The sequence below is a fragment of the Peromyscus eremicus genome, chromosome 20, assembly GCF_949786415.1.
Source record: "Peromyscus eremicus chromosome 20, PerEre_H2_v1, whole genome shotgun sequence".
NCBI classification, from domain to species: Eukaryota; Metazoa; Chordata; class Mammalia; order Rodentia; family Cricetidae; genus Peromyscus; species Peromyscus eremicus.
Genome location: NC_081436.1, coordinates 29,805,292 through 29,829,919, shown reverse-complemented (window position 1 = coordinate 29,829,919; position 24,628 = coordinate 29,805,292). Strand labels below are relative to the sequence as shown.

Here is a 24,628-nt window from a genome sequence, read left to right as displayed (position 1 = left end):
CCCATGTCCAGTCACCAAGAGCAGATGGCAGGCCCAGTAGCCATGAGGTAAAGGAAGTGTGCAGACCCTGAAGCTAGGATCAGGGCTAGAAACCCCATTTCTTTATTATTATTATTATTATTATTATTATTATTATTATTATTATTTTATTCATTTTACATACCAACCACAGATCCCCCTCTCATCCCTCCTCCTGCTCCCCCACCCCCACCCTACCCCTCATCCCCTCCTCCAACAGGGTAAGTTCTCCCATGGGGGTCAGCTAAGCCTGGTACATTCAGTTGAGGCAGAACCAAGGCCCTCACCACTGCATCAAGGGTGAACAAGGTGTCTGATCACAGGTAATGGAATCCAGAAAGCCGGCTCATGCATCAGGGATAGATCCTGATCACACTGCCAGGGACCCCTCAAGCAGATCCAGCTACACGACTGTCTCCCGTATGCAGAGGGTCTAGTCTGGTCCCACGCAGGTTCCACAGCTCTCAGTCTAAAGTTCGTGAGTTCCTATGAGCTTGGTTCAGTTGTCTCTGTAGATTTTCCTATCATGACCTTTTTGTTTATTTGTTTGTTTGTTTTTTGTTTTTTGTTTTTTCCGAGACAGGGTTTCTCTGTGTAGCTTTGGCGCCTTTCCTGGATCTTGCTCTGTAGCCCAGGCTGGCCTTGAACTCACAGAGATCCGCCTGGCTCTGCCTCCCGAGTGCTGGGATTAAAGGCGTGCACCACCACCGCCCAATTCCCCATCATGATCTTTACTGCCCTTGCTCATACAGTCACTCTTCTCTCTCTTCGACTGGACTCCCGGAGCTCGGCCTGGTGCTGGGTTGTGGATCTCTGCATCTGTAGAAGCCCCATTTCTGAACCCAGTACTTAAATTATACTTGTCAGACAGCATCAGCACTTCCACACAAACTCCTGCTGTTCGGATGGTGCTGAATGAATACTATACTGTGGGCCTGGGCAACACTCCCTGCTCCTATATCATCCTCCAAGCATCTTCCATCTCCAGGTGCTATGTGACTGGATGAGCATCCACCAGGAATGTGCATAAGCACAAGGAACAGAGTTCCCAGCACCAGAGTGGTGGCCTCAGGACGCACTGCTGAAGAATGAACAGCTACATAAGGAAATACTACAACAGACAGGCTACTGTCTTTTTCCAACTTCTGTTGCTGCCTGTCACACCTGGAGTGATATGTGCTCTAATAACAAGGTGATCCCATATGCCCAGTACAAGTATTATGGGGCAGAAAAACCACTTCCTTATGATTTAAGACAATGATATTTAAGTTACCTGAGATCATTGGGTTCAGAAAACCCAGTTTCTATTCATGCTACCCCAAAACATAGGAATGCATCCATCACTATGAGCACACAAGTGAGCTGGGGACCCCAAGAGTTTATACCAGCAGACTCAGGCTAGAGTTAGCAGCAGCTCTCTGTTTCAGAGTGGGGACGGGGGAAGCTTGGCATCTAGAAGCTTCTATGTCCCTGTCTATAAGGTGCTAATGGTATATACCATTGCAAGGGTCACCTGTGAAGATTAAATACCATCATCAGGAAGAAACTAGACTGGGTGTGAGGGAAGGCATGAAGGCAGAGGCTTCACCTCACTTCTGCTCCCTGGGCATGCTGGGAGTGGGCGACCCACACATCTGCATCTGCAAATGTGCACTACTGTGGTCCTAAGATTGAGTGCTAAGACTGAGACTCCAGACTGAACAGAGAACCAGTAACAGCAGAAGGAACACAGAAGGAGTCTGAACATGGAGGTTTGGAGTCTGAACATGGAGGTTTGGATACCAGATTTCAGCCCAAGTGGATCTGAACAATAGACAGCACATTAGCGTGACAAAAACTCATGCTTTAAGTCCCTGTTGTTGTGGCACCAAGTGTCATCTCTTCTCTAAACCTCATCAGTCAGCTGCTCTTAGGTTTCGGGGGCAGGGTAGTTATCCATGCTTGGAAAATGAGGGTACCAGGCTGAGTGAGAGCAAGAGGCCAGGACGGACCTCTGAGAGGTATGTGAGCAGAACAGAGCCCTCCCTGGTGTTTCCAGGTATTCCCTGATGTACTGCACACCCTCTCCCTCTTAGTTATGGCTATTAAAAAATGACTACCAGCTTAATGACTTAAAATCATGTATACATATATCATCTTATAGCCCCAGAGGTCTGCAAAGGAGCCCAGAAGATGGTGTTTCTTCTGTATACTCTTGGGCAAAGATTTGCTTTCTTAGCTCTACAGCTGCTAGGAGCCATCCACATTCTTGGGTTGAGTGTCCAGTCCTCATGCTTCTTCATGCATATCTCTCTATGTCCACCCTATGTCCTCTCTTTCCCTCATGAGGGCCCCTGTGGTCAGTTTGGGCATGCCCGGATAATCTAGGGTTCCCACTGCATCTCGGCATCCTTCATTTGATACACCTGCAAAATCCACTCTGCCACAGAAGCAGCAGAGCCAAGGGTTCTGAGATTACAGTGTGTGCACCTTGGGAGTCGACAGCATTACTGTGCCTCCCACACTTGTTAACCATTTGCCCCAACATCTGGAACTAAGAAAAGAGAAAAGAAGACACACATGGATGACTGACAAGAGCATGAGGGAAGAGTGACAGGAGAGGTATGGGACATGGAGGACACAGAAGGAGGCACCATCTCTGGAGGCCATCAAAGTCCCCAGTGGGGAAGCTTATCTGGAGTAGTGCCAGGAACAGGAAAGAAATTCTCAAGACAAGCAGATGTGGTACACTACACATGCATGGTACATGGGACTAGTTCACATCTGATTCTACCATAGTATCAGAGAGCCTGGTTCATGACATCCCCCCCATACACACAAACATACACACAGAGACAGAGATGGAGGGAAACAAGAGAGAGACAAAAAGAGAGAGCGCCTTGGAGAAGATGCAATAGTCCTGACTGAGGAATCCCCAAGCCATGTTGCAGCCAGCTCTTCCACCTTCCTCAAGGCCCTCATGGAGAAACAGCTCCAAGGCCCCTGTGATTGTGGGATCCCTCAGTTTAGTGGACGTCAGAAGCACACTTGAGAAACGTGCTACAAATGTGCACAGCTGCATATCCAAAAGGATGCATGGACAGTTTCTTAAGAAAACATTAAGAAATTCAATCAGGCCAGATGATATGGCACCACTGTATAACCTGGTGCACTCAATAAACTTGGGGAGAAGCAATTTTTGATAGAGGGTACATTTTTAATTTCCCTAAAATACTGAACATTTCTATCAAGGGCCTCTGACCCCCGTTACTAATGCCCGCTCTTGAGAGGATCAGTCATTGAAGGCAGGAAAGGATGCTGCGTAAAGATGAACCAAAGTGCAGTTCATTTATCCCACAGAAAATGCTGACACAGACTCTGCAGGGCAGGGGATGTGCCAAGCTGTCCCTGGCTCCTGGCTGTGTCAATTCTACATCATCCAGGCAGCTGTAACCCTCTGTGTCCTGGTCTGTGCTAATCCCCTAGCCTGGGGACTACTTCTAGCCACCAGGCAAGAAAGATGGTTCATTCAGGGGCAGACCTGAGCTCCTAGCTTAGTGTCATGCATGTTTAGACATGACCATTCAGTAGAGAAAGTAATCACAACCCATGTACATTCTAGAATGTGCATTGATGGCCTGGTTCTCCTCTCAGAGGCATTAGCTCCCCACACTCGGGGCCCATGAAAACTTGTCTTTGTCCAAGTAGATGCCAAGGTAGATCCCAAGAACTTAGCAGTTCCATGGCTCACCCATCCCACTGGCCTCCTCTCTACAGCCTCAACCTGCATGCCTAGTTCAGGTATGGTTAGAAGGAATCTCAGGGCAAGGTGCTGCAGAACTGTAGCTGACAGGTGGCTCTGAGATGCCGTGGAGCAGAAAAGGCTGGACCCAGAACAAAGAAAGGTTTCCAAGGTGAAAGCTTCACCCCTGGTCTCCAGCAGCCCACAGCTGACACCGCTCACTAGCATCTCCCCCATCAGACTGTCCATTAGCATTCATCAGCCATGAACTCTGCTTCTCTGTTCCAGAGGCCTCCCAAACACTGAGAGCAAGCAAACAATACAATTACCTTTTAGTCATAGAGAGCAAGCTGTGCACTGCATGTGGAACAGGCTTGCAAGGGATGACTAATGAGAGACAAAATAATATCCTTTAGTATAATTGCTGTCGCACAGCAAAGAAGCAAAGCAGGCTGACACCTTGGAGCCTGTGCAGCATACATCCCCATGTACTTTGGGAGGGGGAAAGCCCTGGGACCTATTAGTTTTGAAGGAACACCCCCATTCCGCAGTGAACGCCTCTACAAAGTCAAGAAGAGCATTCTGGCCAAGAGTGCCAAATACCTACGCCCAGCTACTGCTTAGAGGCAGGACTCAAGGGCATAAAGAAGGAACCTGACTTGATCACCTCTCCTAGAGCAGTGGTCCTCAACCTTCCTAATGCTGCGACCCTTTAATACAGTGCCTCATGCTGTGGTGACCCTCGACCATAAAATTATTTTGTTGCTACTTCATAACTGTAATTTTGCTACTGTTGTAAATATCTGATATGCAGGATATCTGATTGAGGCATCCACAGGCTAAGAACCACTGTCCTAGAGGGTAGGTAGCTGGACACAGGTCATTATATCTTGTGACCACAGAAAAGAGACTAGATACCACATGGTCTGCATTAAATGCTAGCTGGCCAGGTTTCTGAGGCATCACAATGGGGAACACAGGATGCCTCAGCCCCAAAACACCTCAGTCTGACAAGAAGAGGGATGTCCCCTAGATATCTGAGCTCCCTTATACCTTCCTAACGAGGCCTGTCCTCTGCTCCCATTGGACACATTTGTTTCTGCAACAGTGAAGGATTTGTATGTATGGGACTCGGCCTGCAATAGCTCTTGAAGAACAGCCTATTGTGTATGGGTGTTTGGTTTTTACTTTCTCAGCCTGTCCTTCTGGGTGGCAGGGAGAACAGGTCTAGCATATACTGGGTGTCTATAATGTCAGTCCATTTCTGGTTCTGTAACATCTTGAGAGCAGACTGAGTTGGTTTTTTTTTGTTGTTTTTTTTTTGTTTTGTTTTGTTTTGTTTTGTTTTGTTTTGTACTAGCTATGGCTGGATGAGTCTACTATGTGCTCAATAAAAATCTCATTCAGTATCAAGAGTCCTGTTTACCCACCAAGCGGCAGTGGGCATGTTCACGCGTCACAACCAGTGTCCAGGGTTAGTTCTGTGTGATTTTCACAGCTCTACACATGACACACTACCTAGCATACAATAATTACTCCATTAAAGTGTCCCAACAAAAAGCAAGCGACACAAAGGAGAAGAGTCCACACAGTGACATAGGAAAGGAAAAATCCAAGCATCTTTTAAAGGCGGCAGGAAAATTAACCCTGGAGACCAGGTGATAAGAGACAAGGTGTGCTTCCTTTGTGGACACAGCAAGCCGAATGCAGGAATGCCCAGCACTCAGTGTCCCTGTGTACAGGGTAACCACCTTTGCTCTTGACTTGTTTTCACCATCTGACAAGCCTGGTTGTGCCAGAAGCCACTCTAGGCGGCTTGCTCAGGAACCCACATGGTCCTCCTCTTTCCCATCTTCCTCTTCTTTAGACCTTGCTTGTCTCACAAGGAACATGGGCATGGAATGAAAACAAAACACAACAGAGTGAAAAAGCCAACTGTGAGGGCCACGGAACTGCAATGAGAAACAAATGTAAGTCAATGACCCCACCCCAATCCCCCTGAGCTATTTGTTCCTCCAAAATGACCTTCCCTGAACTAAATGACACAGATCAGTGTTCTTTTCCATTCCATTCCCTTCCGACTCGCCTGGGCACCAGGCTAAGGCACCAGCAGAGATGAAGAACACAGGATCCCTATCAGAACACTGGCCCATAAAAACAGTTGGAGACCTAAGTAAAGATGAGGATGATGGGCCCCTGCCAAAGGCGGCTCTCATAGAGACATGGATACTCAGAACACTGATAATCCCATATGACCAGTGCAGGAGGCACAAGTAAGGTGCCACAAGAACACATGTCACAGGGAAGTGAGAATTTGAAGGCACCTAAAGGACCAGGAGCAAAGGAGGCAGGTGGGTCTGAGTAGAGAACTCCAGAGAGAAATCACACACACATAACCAACCCTACAGTATCACACTGCATCACTCAGCATGGCTCCTTCATTTTTTTTTCCTTCTGCTATGGAACACTAACCAGAAACAGTGGTGGGAAAGAGGTGAACAATACCCACGTTGGCTTTGCCTTTTACACACACACACACACACACACACACACACACACACACACACACACAAGGGTTCCAGCATGTGCTCTGTTTAAATGTGACACCAAGACATCCGCTGCCTTTGCCACAAGGCTGCCCGCTCATTTTATCAAGATGTGTCTGTTGCTCCCTAATAAGCCCTAAATGCAGGTATGCCCAGGGTAGGGTGTACACACCAACTCCGGTCTTCCTTGGAGCTCAGGTGACCCTGAAATCCAGCAGAACAGGGCCAGGAGGACAGCAGGACTCAGCAGACATTTGCTGAATAACATGGACACACAGTCACCTCTGCTCAGAGCGGGAACTACCAAACCTCATCGGCTAGGTTTCCCTTTCTTTTCTTCTGAACTGCCAACACGAGGACATGCTCTAAGACAGTGATCCAAGGCAGGAAGTGACCACCGCTTAGGGATGCTCTCCCAAACTCTACACAGGCTCTGTGTTAGATGCGGAACACCTGCCCCATCAGCCCTACAAGATGCATGCTTCTTCATCCTCACTTCACAGGTATCACAGGTATTCAGGAAGTCAGAAGCATAGTGTGCATAGTGGGAACAGGACTCTAGGCAGCACTCTGGAGCTCTGGGCTCATCACTCCTTCTGAGAGTTCTTAAACAGAGATTATATCAGTGGTAGTACTGCACTGGGACAAAGCATGAGCCAGGAAGAGGGACATTTCATTGCTTATGTGCATGTGTAATGTGTATAAATACCCCTGCCTACCTCTGGATGCATGTGCACAGCACATGTCCAGTACAGCTACTAGCAACATGGAGGCCTAGTGAAGCACCCCCCAGGCTGGCCTGAGGCCTGCTCTACAGCTCAGCAACATGGCCCAGGAAGGCAGAGAGGTGTATAGTAAGACACCTCCCACATAGCATGTGTGCCCCTTTCCTGGTGATCCCAGTTCCCAGGCTCATCTCAGAGCCACGGTATTCTCAACACCCATATATTGGGTGCCTAACACAGGGCCTGGCTCCTGGGGGGACCCCAACTCACAAGTGAGCAAGTCCAACAGGGCTCTCTGCAGGAGTGGGTGTAAACACAGGCCTGCGGTGCCAACGGGACCCACACTTCATCTCACTGAGCCTCAGTTTCCTCGGGAGTCATCAGGGGTGCTGTGTAAAGGGTTGCAGAGGAGGCAGGATGGATCTGAAGGCTTCCGGTAACACTGGCAAGCTATAAAATGTGGACGTACTGAGTACCAAGGAGGCAGCAAGTGGCCGGTACAGACAGTTGTGGGGCGGGCCTGCTCCAGTGCCGGCAGGCACAGAGCACTAAGCTCTGGAAGCCAAAGTAAGCTTGCCTCGCACGCAGCTGGCTTTACTGCTTCTATCTTGGGCAGGTTCCAGTGGCTAATAGGTCTTCTGAGTTAATGTAACTTCTTGGAGACTTTCGGAACTAACACAAATGAAGTGACTCCATTACGTCAGCCTCATTTCGCTTTGGTTCTGTCACCAACCGTCCGGATAGGCGAGCACTTTGCTCGGTGACACTGCCTTGTTATCCAACTTCCCAGCCAGTTTGCAACTATGAAGTATTTCTTTCATGATGTGAAAAATGTTGTGTAAGCCACCAGCCAAGGAAACACACAGCGATTTTTCTGGGCCATAAACAGTCTGCAACAAACCCCAGCATGTCTTCCAGGAGATGAATTCCCCCAGAGAACCAGGCAGAGGCTGGCTTCTGCCCTATGGACACAGGCAAGCTCCTGAGTAGTACTAGCAAGTGCAGGTTTGGACCATTCCAACTCTAAGATTCCATGAGTATCCTTACTCCCTTCCTTCCCTCTCCAGTACACTGTAGGACCTGAGACCCATTCCTGCTCTGAAGGGCACTGTGTATGATGGAAAAAAAAATGCCCAAGTGTACATGCCACCGCTATCTATGTAGCTCTGAGGTGGGGTGAGCCCACAACTCCACACCAGGAGCTGTTGTTCTACACAGCACACTGCTTTCTAATGGCTCTCCCCAAACGTCACAGGAGCAAGTGACATCTGAGAGCATGAAGATCTCAGAGGGTGCCCCTGTACCACCTGATGCAAACCAACGAAAGCATCCATGTAAACAAAAGTGCCCTTTCCTCCAGGTCACACAAGCCCAGACACAGCAGCAGAACAAGATGACATCAGGGATGCTGCTGGCCATGGAACTGACTCAGGACACAACCTGGGCGAACACACACTATGGATTGGGCTACGACTCAGCCCAGTGCAAATGAAGTCACTAGTACTATACAGAAAAAAAGCTGTGTGAGGAGAAAACAGAGACAGGCGTGACCAGTATGCTGATACCTTCGAGCAGTCATATAGGACCTATGAAAAGATCACAAACCGGACTGAGCTAGAAGCTGCTATTACCTTAGGGAGGAACAAAGAAAAAAAAAAGCCCAAGGAACAAGCTTAGTACCCTGCAAGGGCCACAGCTGGCAAAGCTCCCAGCTATGGGATTGTCCTCCTCAATGAAAAACTCAAAAGAGACAAACAGGAAACATGCAGGTTAAAAACGGATTGGAGAGATGTCCATTTCTTGAATTTTGATTTTTTAAAAACAATGTCATAAAGCACCACATTGAGGCAGCTGAAAATTTCAAATGACAATGTATTCAATGATAATGAGGAAACGTTCGTTGGAAAGCATGACACTGTACCCACTCATGTTATAGTTATATATAAAAATGTTCACAGATAAAACAGGATGGAGGGAAGTGAGTGGAAGAGAAATGGAAAATCACTGAGCGTACTATGTGCAGAAGCAGGTGACAAGCACATACTGGTTCAGCATAGGCTGAACCACTTGTGCGCTTCTCTTGGGTACACATCTGAAGCCTCCACAATGCAGGTGGTTTTGGGGTTGTGGCTTTTACTTTACTTTTGAGACAGGGCCTCCTCTATCTCAGACTGGCCTCAGACTCAATATGTAGCTAAAAATGGCCGTGGACTTGTAATCTACCTACCTCTACCTTCTGAGTGTTGGGATTCCAAGTGTCCACCATCACTCCTGGTTCATGGTGTGCTAGGGATCGAACCCAGAGTACTGTGCGTGCGTGCTGTGGAAGCATTCTACCAACTGAGCTGTACCTCCAGCTCCATGATAAAGCTTTTAAGGGTGAGACTACATAATGGTGGCTCATGTGTCAATATTGTGTGGTGATCAGCAACTCCCTCTTATTTTGGCACTTGCAGGAAGATGCCTGAGACAGGTACATCTGGATTATTATGGCCCATTGGATGCTCGTGGAGCTGAACATCAGAAAGGCAGAGGGCTAGCCAAGGTCATGACCAAGAACCAGAAGAGCTCACACTGCCACCCACATCCCTGATTAGTTGGGGGAGTACTATTTTTTTTCTACAAGATAAGGCAAGGACCTTTCTTAACCAATAGGCAGAGGCATCTGATAGTCCAGAGGTGAGGATGTGTTTCACTTCAGAGATTCCAGTCAGGCCTCAGTAAAAGTCAGCTTCCAATCCCCTGGGAGACGAATATGAACCTGGCTTCCAGACCTCCTGGAGTACTGTGGCTCCAGGAACAGTGCTTGGACATTTTGGGGATAAACCCAGAATACAATAACAAAGGTAACACCACACCAGGACTGCATATCCTCTCTTCTAAGTTATCTGCTGGTAAAAGACCACACACTCCCCTTGAAGAGCTCCTGCCAAGTTGGGCTTGGCTTACCCATCGGACGGGGACAAGGATAAGGATCTGGGAGCCAAAGAGGAGAAAAGACCCCGAGAAGGACCAGAGTTCGGCAGAACTGAGCTAGATCCACAGTTGCCAGCCACACCTGGCCCAAGCACCTAGAGGGGCCAGCTAGGGAATGGACAGGTGGGACATTCGCACATGTCCCTAGAAGGAGGGGCTGGAATACGGGGCTTCCCTTGACTCCCTGGGGATACTATGCCTGTGTGTGATTCCTGCAGGTACATCAGTCACATGGGCCTCATCTCCAGGCAGGATCCTTCCTATGCTTTTCTGTATTTACCAGCTATAGTGGTTTGAAAAAAAATGGTCCCCAAAGGGAGTGGCACTATTAGGAGGTGTGGCCTTGTCGGAGGAAGTGTGTCATTATGAAGGTGGGCTTTGAGGTCTCTTTTCTCAAGCTTCACTCAGTGTGACAGTCAATTGACTTCCTGTTGCCTCTGAGTCAAGATGTAGGACTCTCAACCCCAGCATCACATCTGCCTGCATGCCGCCATGCTCCCCGCCATGATGATAATGAACTCAATCTCTGGAACTATAAGCAAGCCATCCCCATTAAATGTTTTCTTTGTAAGAGTTGCTGTGGTCATGGTGTCTCTTCACAGTAATGAAAACCCTAACGAAGACACTGACCCTTGCTTGGCTCTTCACTCGGTACCGTTCCTGTCATACCTGGACATTGCAGCATGGGCTGTTGACTTGCTCTCCACTCTGGATTTTAAATTCCTTTTGGTAAACAACCTTGGTGGTTTCTCATTCCCAGTAGGTGAGGAGAGAATGTCTGGTCCCCATATAAGGGAGGAGGAAGAAGCCTGGCAGATGAGGCCCTCATAACATCTACTGACCTAAGCAAAAGCTTGATCCTATGGTCTCCACAGAAAGGAAACAGGTCTTCCAATGGGCCTTTATCAACCACGGTGGGCTGCAGACTTCTGTGGCAGCATAGTGAAAGGGGTTCTGAAAATCAGCCTCATTCGTTCCCACTCACGGAGCCCCTACCGCCAATCATATAGGGTGGATGAGCTGCTGGGTAGGAGTCAAGGATTGACTTCATTGTCTAAAACAATGGGGTGGGAGGCATAGATTGCCATGAATATTTTATGAAACTATCCTTGGGACCTCAACAGAGCAGGGTGACTTACTACCCCCAAGTGATTAAGTTACGTTTGACAAGACCAGGCTGAAAATGTATGACACATTCCAGGCCTAGGCAATACTTTGCTTGTCATGGTGGTGAGCAGCTGGGAAGATATCTGTACATAACCCTCCTTCTCACCTCCACATGTGAAACAGAGACTTCAGGCATGGCCCCATGGAAGAAGCCATACAAGAAGCACAGAGAAAAAAAAAAAGCCCAGAAGGAAAATAGCTGAGCCAGGACATCTGGGTTGCGAAGGTCTGCAGTATATAGAACCCCAATGGTGCCATCTTATTTTTCTCTGCTTAGGAAAAAAGAAAACCATTTCCCCTGTCACCTGAGTCAGAAAACAGCTGTGTCTTCCAAGGCACTGGTCTCCCAGTCCCACTGCTTGTCCAGGCTGAACTCTGACCTTCCTGTCCCTGATCTTGGGGTTCCTACTGTCTCCAGAGGGATCTGGGTTCCCATCAGCAAAGCCACCAGCTGCCAGTTGCCAGGGCAGCAGCCCAGGGAGGCAGAGGGGATGATGGGCAGGGACTCAGGCTGGGCCCTTTGCAAAGACTCACTATGGAAAACACCCTCTCTGCATCAGCTCAAAGACTGAGCTGGTACACCCTGTACCATTTTATTTCTAGAAATATCCTCTCTGGAGGACTCTCCCATTCTCCTTTCAAATTGAAAAACTAAGAATGTAGAAAACAAAATAAAAACACCTCACCTGAAACTCAGAAATATTGCAGAAGGGACTGAGGAGACATGGGTTGAGAAAAGGTCATATATTCTAGATAATGCCCAACAAGAGCTTGCAAAAGAAGGGCTCCATAAAGTATTGCTTTGATGACTCAGGGGGTTCTTTGGAGCATTTTAAGGACCAAGAGTGAAGGAATGAGAATAAGGGGTGGGTCAGATACAGGATTTTTGGGCAGTTCTAGGCTGAGGGAAACAGGGCTCTGTAACCTCAGCATAACCCCAGGAGACAGAACTGCCCAGAGGTTACAATGTCGATATGTGCATGGAGAAGATTTCAGATACCCAAGCTGTAACAACCTGTGGGATTCTGTAGAGCCAATGATCTATGTGGGAACACTAGCAAGACTGTGGACAGAGGGAGGGTGAGACTAAGGCCTGTATCTTGAAGCATGTAATGAAATAATATCTATTACCATACATTATAAAGATATTTATGCATTAAAGAAGGTTACTGTGAAATTTAATTTTAATGGTCTGATAATTAAGCAAAAAAATCCACAATAATTATCATATCTTAATTTTATAGCATTTTTGCTGATGGCAATGTTATATATTTCTTAAGAAAGACGATGTTAATTCCTCACAGGGAGCATCTTCTCTTGTCTTTGCCTATCTCTTAAAGCTGAGTGAGGAGGGGTATCCAGTGCTATGGGAGGCAGCCTGAGCTACTGTGTGCAGCTCATGCCACAGGTCAGGGGACAAGGTGGAGATCCAATCAGTGCCCTGACACTCTAGGCAAGATATGACCCACGGGGAAAAGCCCACCCAGTGAACTGCTACACAGACTAAAGAGCCCCAGCATGAGGAGGTAGAAGCGTGTGAGCAACAAGATGGGGTATTTGGCCGAGAAAAGCATTTACTGGGGTTTGAACACAAAATGTCTCCCATAGGCTCATGTGTTTGAACACTTGGTCCCTCTCTGTTGTAGAAGGTTACGGAACTGTCAAGTGGTAAAGCCTCACTGGAACAAGTGGGCCATTGTGGGAGGGCCTTGAGTAAGCCTCACTTCCTGTCTGCTTTCTGCTTCCTGACCATAAGCATACACGACCAGCTGTCTCATGCTCTGCCACCCCGCTTTCCCCACCATGATGAACTGTATACCTTCAAACTGCAAGCCAAAAGAAGCCCTTCCTCCCTTAAGTAGTTTGTCAGTAGGTATTTGGTTCCCATAACAAGAGAGTAAGGAATGCAGCATCTAAACAAGGGTGTAGCTGGGTTTCCATTAGTCTCTCATGGTAAAATGAGGGAAGAGAAAAATGATTAAAAGACAGAACTCCTCCTCGGAGCACATAGAGGGGACCCTGGCTAACTGGACATGCCACCATCCTCTGTTTATTCTCCCAAGGTCAGTGTGGGTCATAATTTATTCTCTTGCCATTCCTGGAGTGGTGCACGGCTTACCACACAGTTTCTTCTCCAAGTATCAATATTTGTTGAACGACTATTTTGTGAATGAATAAAACAAGGTATGAGCTAACACTCGGAAATGAGAAGTTAAGCAAAAAGCTTCACGAAGAAGAAGAAGAAGCCTGAAGCATAAAACCAAACTGCAATTATCTACGACTTGGGTCATTAATATCACATAGTCCGTGTTGCCAAGAACGATTCAAGTCTTCGCCACAGGATATGCTTAGCAATCTATAATTTCTTAAAATTGTTTTATACTGGTGTCACAAAAAAGACCAGATTTATCTTCTCTCGGATCAGGGGCTACATGAAAACATGCAGACCAAGAGACAGGACAGATGGCAGACGTTTCACCACACAATTAAGGGAGACAGGAGTAGGCAGCACCCAAGCTTTCAGAAATGTTCATCCTCCTCCCTGGAAGCTGAAGAAATGGCATTTGCTCAGCCTCTGGCATAGGCCAGAAGAGTGCAGAGGCCCCAGCACATTCCCACATCCAGGTGGCAAGTCCCATCCCAGGCAGGACAAGGTGATCCTGGGAGCGCTTCAGGATCCTCTCACAGGAAGGTCAGCAATGGCCCCAAGTCTTGGGTCTCCAGCCTCCAAAGCAAAACCCAAACTGCCCTGCAAGGGGGCTTCCGGGCCTAATGTACATTAAAACATGTCATTAACAATCACATTAAATATGGATGGGCTGGAAGCCACTGCACAGTGAGGAATTAGCATAGAAATGAAGGCGATGGCATATTTACACAATGAAATATTAATAGCAGTCAAAATGAAAGGCCTGGATTTATATTTAGCTACAAAGTGCAATGCCTATTTTAACTTTCCAAGGAACATATATGATAGGCAAATACTTATAGAACTTTTAAAAATTCTCGAAATGATTCTTGGCTGTGAATACACATACACACAGTAAGAGCAGGGAAGTGCAGGCATGAATGGTACTACCACTTTCAAACAGTCACCCTGGGGAGGAAGAGCAGGGAAGGGTGGGGGTGCCGCTTAACTATTCTTTCCATGGCTTACCAAGCTTAAAGTGAGCAGCACTTAAGTCTAGTTCAGCACCATCCACCCCCTCTGACCTCAGAGAGTCCATTATCTCCAGTGATTTGCAATGTAGCATCAGACAGCTGCCCCAAGCCCAGACTCACTTGCGTGTTTATTTTTAACCATGGCTCAACGCTGGTTTCCATGTATTCTTTTGATGTACAGTTGACATACTCTAATCTCAGGTGAATAAATACTGAGGTTTAGAGGATGTAGACGTCGGTGTAGCCCTAAACCCCCACCGAGTTACTCTATCAGACATAGAAAGTCACCTTCCTCCCTTTCCGGGTCAAGCCCTGTCCTGACCTCTCCAGAGGAAACCCACGTTGAGACTCTCCTGAGCGCAGACTGCTTTTGTTCATTCTAGGGCTTCATAGAAATGGTGCCATCACACAAGAGGCTCCATGGATAAGGCGGCTTTCATGTCCCATCAAACTCTTGGGCATTTTGTGGTTTTGTTGCAGGGTGCACCGCACTCCCCTTGTAGAAGACACTATCAATTTTACCCATTGAGCCATCTTTCCAGGTCCTTGACTTACTTGGTTAGCTATTGTTTTGGATATGTATGCATGAGTGTGCATGCATGTTCACATGTGTGTGGGTGCACACACCGGGGGGGGGGGGGGGCGGGTGGTGGCTAGAAATTGATGTCTGGTGCTTTCCTTCAATCAGTCTGCATCTTATAGATTGAGGCCAAGTCTCTTGCCGAACCTGGAGTTCATCTTATCAGCTGGTGGGCTAGGTAGCTCAGCAGGACTGTGGGGGGGAGGAGGGTTCCCTATCTCTACTTCCTACATACTGGAATTACAGATAGGCTGTTAAGCCCACCCAGGTTTTATATAAGTCCTGGGGATCTGAGTGCCAGTCCTCACACATGGTGTGGTGGTTTGAAAGAAAATGGCCCCCATAGGGAGTGGCACTATTAGGAAGTGTGGCCTTGTTGGAGGAAGTGTGTCACCATTGGGGTGGGCTTTGAGGTCTCCCATGCTTAAGCTATGCCCATTGTGGCACACAGTTGCTTCTGCTGCCTATGGATCAAGATGTAGAACTCTCAGCTCCTTCTCCAGCACCTTGTCTGCCTGCGTGCTGCCATGAAGATAATGGACTAAACTTCTGAAACTGTAAGCCAGGCCCAATTAAGTGTCCCTTTATAAGAGTTACAGCGGCCATAGTGTCTCTTCATGGCAATAGAAGCCCTAACCAAGACACATGGCAAAGGCATCACCTGCTGAGCCATCTCCTCTGCCCCACACCCTGAATTTTATTTTTTTTAATAACTAATGTTGGAACAACAGGGCAAGTGTATGTTTGGTGTTATAAGGAAGTGTGACTTTGTCCCCAGTGACTACAGATTCTCTACCATGCCAGCATAAGAGCTGCAGGAGCTTTGCATCCTCCCCAGAGCTCCCTTGATGTCTTTTTCATCTCCCTGTTCTGATGAATGCACAGCAGCTTCTCCCTATGATTTCTGCATTTGCATTTCCCTGCTGACTAATAATACCAATGTCAGGCATTTGGGGGGAAAAGTTTACTCTTTAAAGTAAGACAGAGACAGGAATATGCAAACAGATCTAGAACAAACATGGCAGGGGAGAGCTGAGATCTAAGCCACAGGCCTGCTGATTTGTTGTTGTTGAACCTGGGGCCTCATGCATCTTGCTATTAAAAAAAATAAAAATACCATTCCATCTAGACATTGGACTAGAAAGGCAGGGCTTCTTGGTATGGGAAGAGGCCCAGAAGAGAGCAAGGAGGAGGCTCTGCATCTTCCCAGCATTGCAAAGCTCTGCCCACCTGGGTCCTGGCCTTCCTCTGGCCCTGCAGGTCACTTACCGCTGGCACTCGCTGGCATGCAAGATGAGCTCAGAGTTGTTCCTGGCACAGACTGTCAGCTCGTGCTCGGTGGAGTTGAAGACGTCGAGGAGCAGGTGGCACTGCCGGGTGCTGCGTGGAAAGACGGAGGGGAGTTCAGAACTCTCCAAAGGCAAAGGGAAGCAACTTAGCCCTTTCTTCCTCTCCAGGGACTTCCCACTACCTGACGATGTGCAGGTGATCATGATTGGTTTACAATAATGCCAAAGCCTCTGGGCACGTGCTTGGAACTTTGTCAAACCCTTTAGGAACCAAATGACCTTGGAAAGTAGCTCAGTCCTCCAAGCCTCAGCAAGTGGCGAGCAGCTGGCTCTTAAGACCATCTATATACATGGTATACAGTGTCATTAAATAAAGGCGATGTCCAAATGAGGAAGTCTTCGGCTACCCAAGACTGAGCAGAGGGCTGGCTGCTGGATTGTGAAGAACCAGGCCCCATGGGTTTGTGTTGACTTCTCTGCATGCTTTGTTCTCCAGGACTCCAAATTATTCCTCCTTAGAGCTGGGGCAGATCATGTAAGCTAGTTAACACATCCGGCACTTAAAGCATCCCCTCCCTTTGCTTCCTGCAGGGTAGGAAGTAAAGTCCTCAATTCCAATGGCTCCTGGAGCAAGGGGTACTCCCAATGGCAGCATCCCAACCAAGGAGCCACAGGCTTCTCAGACCCCGAGTAACAGCCTGGAGGAGGAGGCTTCTAGCCTTCGGCCTCCCTAGCTCCCCTTCTTTCCTCCTTGGAAAGAGAAGGAGGCCTTGAAGCTCAGCAACCATTCAGAGATGAGAAACAAACCACTGTCTGTGGATGGCAGAGCTGGGGCCAGGACCTGGAAAACCAGGCACCTCCTATAGCAGCAGTGCCCCGCCCCCACTGCCCCCTCCCTATAGACTTATTAGCCACATGGCTGAAATACCTTAAAAGTACCAAGAGCCCGTGCGTCATTTGTGTTCATCACTACAGTTAAGTTTCCGTTACCGTTGAATGTTTTGCCTAAAACTAACATAACTTCCCAAATACCGGGCATCATGGTAAGCCCATGACAGGAAATCGATACCTGTTGGCTGATCTAAAAGGGACAGCCATGGCCACTGCAAGAGCAGAGTAAGAGGGCAGCTGGGCTGGCCTTGGGGAAACAGGATGAATCGTTTGTCTTGGAAGCGAGGGAGAGATACAGACAAAGAGCTGCTCTCAGGGTCATCTTTAGCTCCGTGTGGAATCAAAACATGACCTTCTAGGGGAAGACATCTAACTTCACTGGTGTGTCCCCAAGCAGGAGGCAGGGCGCTGTTGGTTATTTGGAAAGCCGAGCCAAAGGCAGAGAGAGGGCTGTAAGATTTTTGCCTTTGTGTCCTGACACTTCTGGGGAGGGGAGGCTGGGGAGAGGACCACCAGGTGGTGGTGGAGTCTCCAGACTCAGAGCCCAAGTTGGTTTGCCTTCACAGTTGGTAGGCTCCTTGAGAGAAGGAAACATAGACACACATCCAGGGATCATACACACATAAAAGCAGACACTGCCCAGAGGCCAGGGGTGTCACAGAGCAATCTTTCCAAGCACATTGGGCTTCTCAAGGGAGGGAGGCGGAGACACAGTGTCACCATCTTTGGTACACACAGTGCCAATGTGGTGTCAGAGGCCTTCAGAGGATATCCTTATGTTGGCTGATGCTGGGGCTTGGGATCAAGGGTGTCTTCCCCAGGGGCATTGGCATTTGGAGCATGCTCAGTTCTGACAGCTGCCTAGAAGCAGCCTCTTCCCTTAGATCCTAGGCAAAGGAGACTCCAGGAATGAAGACCCGGCCTCCCTTTGTCATAACTTCATGAAATCTTTAATCATAGCAGAGTCTTTCAGCAGAGACAGAAACTCATAAAACATTCATGGGGAAGGGGGAGAGGGCCATTTTTTAAAGCCCAGAAGGCTGTTTTCACTTGCAGAGCACGGTACCTAGGAAGCTGCATGGGAACGTGGCAGAGCTAGACTCTGCGTCACTGCATTCGCTATTCTGAGTCACTGGCTGCGAGGGGCGTCTGAACCAGTGTTTCCATTGCTTCTGTTAACATGATGATATATTGGTGGATCTTTGTTTTCTATCTGTTACTCACAAATTAACTCCCGTCCCAGACTGTGGTAGCATTTTGTGCCCACCGTTAATATCATTTGCTCATGTGTCTTTCCACGTCCCTGTGGCTGATTTTCTTTATGAGCCGTGGGAGCACACAATTTACTTTTCATTCCTGTGCAATTCTTGCTTTGTGTTTGCTTTTCTGGATTCACCTTTCTGAAGAGGAGGGAAGCCTAAGAAATTTCTCCTGGAGAAGGGAAGTCAGAGCGAGCTTTTGAGGGCAAAGAAACTTGCACCGGAAGTGGTAGATGTAGGTCTATGGCCAAGGTGAGCAGATGGGGAAGAGGAAGTTCAGCTGCCAGAGGCCACGTGTTCCCCAATTTGTCAATCGATTTTTCTCAGATGTTTGAGTCTCCCCTGCATGTCAGCTACTATTGCATGCACACAGTTGAGAAAGGGAGGTGAGGAACAAAGGCAGGGTCTCAGCTTTCGTGAAAATTGAACTGGGAAGAGAGTACAGGGAGAGGGGGTTAAAAATTAAAGCAATCTTTCCCATGAAGTTAAAAGCAACAGACTCAAATAGGTTGCAGGATAAAGCCTCATGTTATTAGTGACATTTCTATGCATTAGCTGAAGATAATTACAAAGACAAATATTTAAGAATATAGATTTAGCCAGGCAGTGGTGGCATACGCCTTTAATCCCAGCACTCTGGAGGCAGAGCCAGGTGGATCTCTGTGAGTTTGAGGCCAGCCCGGTCTACAGAGCGAGATCCAGGACAGGCACCAAAACTACACAGAGAAACACTGTCTTGAAAAACCAAAAAAAAAAATAGATAGATAGATAGATAGATGATAAATAGATAGATAGATTTATAAATGCAATGCAGCCCAGAAAGCATCTATAAATAAATGTAATAATAAATGTATGTAAGACATTTATGTAAACTACTTAAACTACTTAAAGTTTTTACAGAAAATTTAGTAAAGCAGTCAAATGAATAAAGAGGTATTTTATGCTTGAGGATTAAAAGATCATATTTTAAAAGAAGTCACGATTCTCTAAATCTACATGAATTCAATGAACCTTAACAAAAAGAGGGACAATGAAGTTTTAGTTTTAGTAAATTCTGATGTGCTATTCTAAATTATATATGTTTAAAAAAGTATCAAGTGGGGCTGGAGAGATGGCTCAGAGGTTAAGAGCACTGACTGCTCTTCTAGAGGTCCTGAGTTCAATTCCCAGCAACCACATGGTGGCTCACAACCCTCTGTAATGAGATCTGGTGCCCTCTTCTGGCCTGCAGGGATACATGCAGACAGAACATTGTATACACAATAAATAAATCTTTAAAAAAAAAAAAGTGTCAAGAACACACAAAAAAACAATGACAAAAAGAATGTTGGAAAGATCGAGCCTGCTGGACATCAAGAAATCTTCCAAAGCATAAATGATAGAAGACAGCCCATAGCATGTCCCAGAGCTGGGAACTGGAGGTCTGACTAAGAGGCGATGCTCTCTAGGAGAAAGATTCCAGAAAAGCCCTGGGACACATGGTTATGTGCACAGGAAACCATATCCCTACCTCACACCATGAGCTGAAAAGTCTACAAAATAGCTATGTGTGACCATTTCCTCAGAATTCAAACATTTATTCAGATACCCCTTCTACAGGGAGGATAGAAGCTGATCCAACTTATAAGGCTCAGGAAACTCAGAATGTTACAGACTCCCAAGGCTATAACTTTCTCCCCAAGATTGTAGTCAGTAAACAAACCCTGAGAGGCAAGGCTGTCCAGTAGGCAAGCTGTGCAAAAAGCCCTAGGGACACAGCTTCCATGAGCTGCCACCACTGCTGGGGTAGGATTTTGGGTGATACAGCTGGTCTTACATCATCGCTGGTGTTCCTGGAAGTAATTCCACTCACTAAGCCAGACTTGAGTGGAACATTTCATTGTTCTGTCGTGAGTGACCTGTCTGCGGTGAGTAGATGTTTGCAACTGTCCAGAAAGTCATGCAACACGACCTCAAAGTTATTTAAAAATTAAAAATTTTAAAACAAGTGAACAGCTTGTGAGAAGTGAGAGATATCACAAAGGAGTTATGACATGTAAAATATAAAAGAAAGACAGCGTGTTTGGCCCTGTTAAAGTTAGGGACTTAGGTATAAATGGAAACCATTAAAAAGCTAAGACAAGCTCCTTGTGGAAAGGTATTTGCAGTATATTAAACTGACAATGAATCAGAATTCTGATTTCATTGAGAATTCCCATAAATCAATAAGAAATGACTCAGTAAGAAATCAAGCAAAGGGTGGGAAGTGACAGTCAACCCTGGAAAAACTCCAATGGGCAGTAAACAGACACTCTATCAAGCTAGCAGCCAGAGCAAGAAATCAAACCCTGAGACACTGTTTCCCACTCAACTTAATGGAAATACTTAAAAAGTGGTCCAGAACCAAGAGTTGGCCAAGATGTACATCAGCAAAAAGTAGGGTGTAAATAAATTAAATTGGTACAACTTCTAAGGAAGGAGGGAGGGAGGGAGGGAGGGAGGGAGGGAGGGAGGGAGGGAGGGAGGAAGGAAGGAAGGAAGGAAGGAAGGAAGGAAGGAAGAAAGAAAGAAAGAAAGAAAGAAAGAAAGAAGGAAGGAAGGAAGGAAGGAAAGAAAGAGAAGGAAGGAAAGAAGGAAAGAAAGAAAGAAAGAAAGAAAGAGAAGGAAGGAAAGAAGGAAAGAAAGAAAGAAAGAAAGAAAGAAAGAAAGAAAGAAAGAAAGAAAGAAAGAAAGAAAGAAAGAAAAGGAAGGAAGGAAGGAAAGAAAGAAAGAAAGAAAGAAAGAAAGAAAGAAAGAAAGAAAGAAAGAAAGAAAAAAAAAAGGAAGGTGGGGGTTACCTCCTTGAGCAATGTATAAACACACTTAGACCTAACTATTCCATGTCAATGTGTATTAACTCAGAGGGCTCTCACAAAGACACACTCAAAAGCATTAACTGCAATGTGGTTGATAGAAGCCAAAGACTCCTTTTAACTAGGTGAAAACCAACAGGAAGGAGGATGGAACAGGATGGCTGGGGCGGGGGGGGGGGGGGGGGGGGGGGAGAGGTAAGGGGGTGGGATGGGGAGACGGGGGTGGGGTGGGGTGGGGGTGGGGTCAAAACCTGTGCAGAGTCAGAAATGAGTTTGCAAGAACAGCCTGCTTTGTTCTGTTGTGGTCGTGGGTTGAATGAGAATGGCTCCCACAGGCTCAAATGTTCGAATGTTTGGTCCCCAGCTGGTAGGACTTTAGGAAGGATTAGGAGGCGTGGCCTCGTTAGAGGAGGTGTGTTACAGAGGGTGGGCGGGCCTTGAGGTTTCAAAAGCCCACACCATTCCCATCTAGCTCGTGCTTATGAACAAAGATGCAAGCTCTCAGCTACTGCTCGAGCGCCACGCTGCCTGCTGCCATGTTCCCCGTCATGGTGAACGCAGACACTAACCCTCTGGAACTGTAAGCCCCAAATAAACCCTTCTAAAAGTTGCCTTGGTCAAGATGTCTCATTACAGCAATGGGAAAATAACCAAGGCACACGGATACACCTGCGTTAATGATGCCAGGAAAGTACGTCACAGGAGGTAACACATACACCACGCTTTTAAAGACTTTTTTCAAATACTCCATCGTGTTATTAACATTAGTCTTTATTAGTGGGAAGGAAGAATACAGATGGAGATTGCACAGTCTAGCTTTCTGCCTTTAATTAAATTTAATATAAATACAATATAGCAAAATGTTAAGATTGGACTGCTGTTCCCTTCATCTGTCTTTGTTTCAGTTAAAATCGTCTAGAAAATGTATTTGAAAGTCATTTGGAATGTTGTCTGAGACCAGGGGCTCGTCCCGAAGGCAGAGCCTGAGAAAAGAGCCTGCAGGGAGCCAGGACTCAAGGAAGAGAGGCCAGGAGAGGGGCCGTGTGCACACAGAGGGAAGAGAAGAGGCTGGGTCACACCAAGGACTTTATGGGGTAACTAACTGAGCTGGCCACCCTGGGGCTACATTTCCTGAGTCCTTGTGGGACCCGGCAGGGGCTTTCCTTCATCACCGAGCACCCAAGTCATAGCAGAGAGGATGATTCATTTTCCCAACAAATCTTAGCCTCACTGGACAAGCTCTCTCCTGGAGGACCGGATCTCACACTTCACTGAGTTAAACCACTGTGCCGTGGGTACCTGGGGTCATCCAATCCTGCAACCTTGGCGAGGCATTTAGAATATTCCAGAAAGCAAGAGGCTGAGCACTGCTGAGGCAAGGTACTCTCTGGCTACACCTGCATAAATCTGGTTACTATGGCAACAGCTAGTGTAAAAAGTAGGCTATGAAATGCAGCAGGGCATGAGACTCCTATAATACAAATAGTTTTCAGAAATTAAGTGCATCTCCTGGAAAACATCAACAGGGGTTTAAAAAAAAAAAAAAAAACTTCAGATTTGATGGCAAAGGAGGTTCTCACTGAAGAAACGCTGTTTGATTTGGGACTTTAATGACAAGAAAGCAATCTTATGAAGGTCTTGGAGGAAAGCCTCCCAAAGAGAATGTGCAATTAATGCAAAAATTTTGAGGCACAGTGTGATCACAGAACAAGCAGAGAAGAGATTGGCAGAAGATTAATGGCGGAGGAAAGGTCATAAGAAAATATTGATTTCATTCTAAGCATGACAGGAAGCTATTTTGAGAGTTTGAAACAGATGAGTGGTGTGAACTGTTTTATGGGGGGGGCACGTGGAGATGATGAATTCCAATGCTGAAGAGGAAGAAATAAGCACAAGCTACTTTGTGTCTCCCACTGTCTGTAACCAAATCCATCCCTAAGTCACAGCTAGGGAGGATGGAGTCCAAGACTCAAAAAGTTTGAGTCAAATCCAAGTTCTGACCTGGGAGTGAGTTGCGCTTCCCTTCACTGCCCTGACCTGACCCAAAAGGCAGCTTGGAGCTCAGAGGGCTGCGATGACCTTCCCTAGGAAGGTGCTGGGATCCCAGAGGTGTATGCCAGGGACAGCAGCAAGAGTCACAGAAGCTTCACTTCCTAGCCTGACCAATGGGAAGCCTTCCAGTCCAGCCTGTGGGCAGCACCATACACAGACAGCACTGTGAAGGCACTGGGCTACATGGGTGAGTACCACTCTCTGGTCCAGGAGTCTCTGTTTCTACAAGCCATAATGTCAGCATCCATCACATCCAGCTTACTCCCTGTTCTTCTGGCCAATCAGTCACACAGGAGACACAACACAGGAAAGTCACACCTACCTTTAGTGGGGACACAGGAGGGAGATTTGCGATAGGACAGAGATTAAGAGACCAGTATGACAGTTAGGTGGGAACCTCAGGCTTCACCAGAGCATAGCACATGGAATCAGGCCAAGTAACCATGGTTAAAGTCTTCAATTCTGGAATGGCATAGACCACAGAAAGAGCCAAAGAGTGCCACAAATCCTTTGAAATGGGACAGCTGGCCCCTGGGACAATGCAAGAAAACCAAAGACACTGTGGACTACCCACTAAAAGAGAAATGTCAACATTTTCCTGAGGACCCAGACCAGACCCCAGCACCTCAGAGCATTAGATGCAAATACTCAGAAGGTCTCAGGAAAGAATTTGCTACCAGAAACTATGAACTCCATGTTCAAAACAGTGGGGCACCTCAAGATGCCTATCTTACAGAAGGATGTGACCAAGAAGGCATAAGAGAGCATCCCAGGAAAGGGGGTAGGCATGAGGATGAGCCAGGAGAAGCATCAGAGCAGGAAAGTGAGCTGAGAAATACACCAGGTAGTAACAATGAAGACAAGGGGAGAAAAGATAGAGAATAAACCACCCGGAGCTGAGAGACCTCCAGGAGACATGCCACCCCCCACACCAGAGACCGTGCATGCTCTTCTCACAGTCACCAATGCCTGTACTCCAGCTACAAGCATAAAAGCAAATCCCCAAATAATACTCTAGAAGAGTGGAAATCGTACAAAGAATGTTTGGAGCCAACAAAGGAAATGAGACACCTAAAATTAAAGATCATCCACAGAAACAATAGAGAAGCATCATCCAACAGAAACAATAGAGGAAAAATATACTGAAAAGTATAATCCTAAGCAGGGGGTAGGGGTACAACCTAATAAGAACTATGTTATAAGAAACTGAGCAAGAAGTAAAAGCTTCACACAGCTTCTGAAGAAATGATGGCAGAAAACCTCCTGGACTTGTCTGCGATGTTAAACGAATCCTGGGAGCTCAACACACCCAACCCAGTACAAATGTAAAGAATCCTATATCTAGAAACAGCGGAAGCTGCAGAGAGGGAAGTCCAAAGGCAAGAAGGCTACCGGGACGAACAAGCAAGAG

General features: G+C 47.0%; 1 protein-coding gene across 2 annotated transcripts in view; it reads right to left on the bottom strand.

Moving 5' to 3' along the window:
- The window catches only part of Trappc9 (trafficking protein particle complex subunit 9), a 482,662-nt gene that overhangs the window by 142,951 nt on the left and 315,083 nt on the right, over positions 1-24,628 (bottom strand). For both annotated transcript variants that reach the window (XM_059246876.1, XM_059246877.1), the window contains one exon: positions 16,165-16,275. In XM_059246876.1, the coding sequence (XP_059102859.1) occupies positions 16,165-16,275 (111 nt within the window). The remainder of the gene's footprint in view (positions 1-16,164; positions 16,276-24,628) is intronic.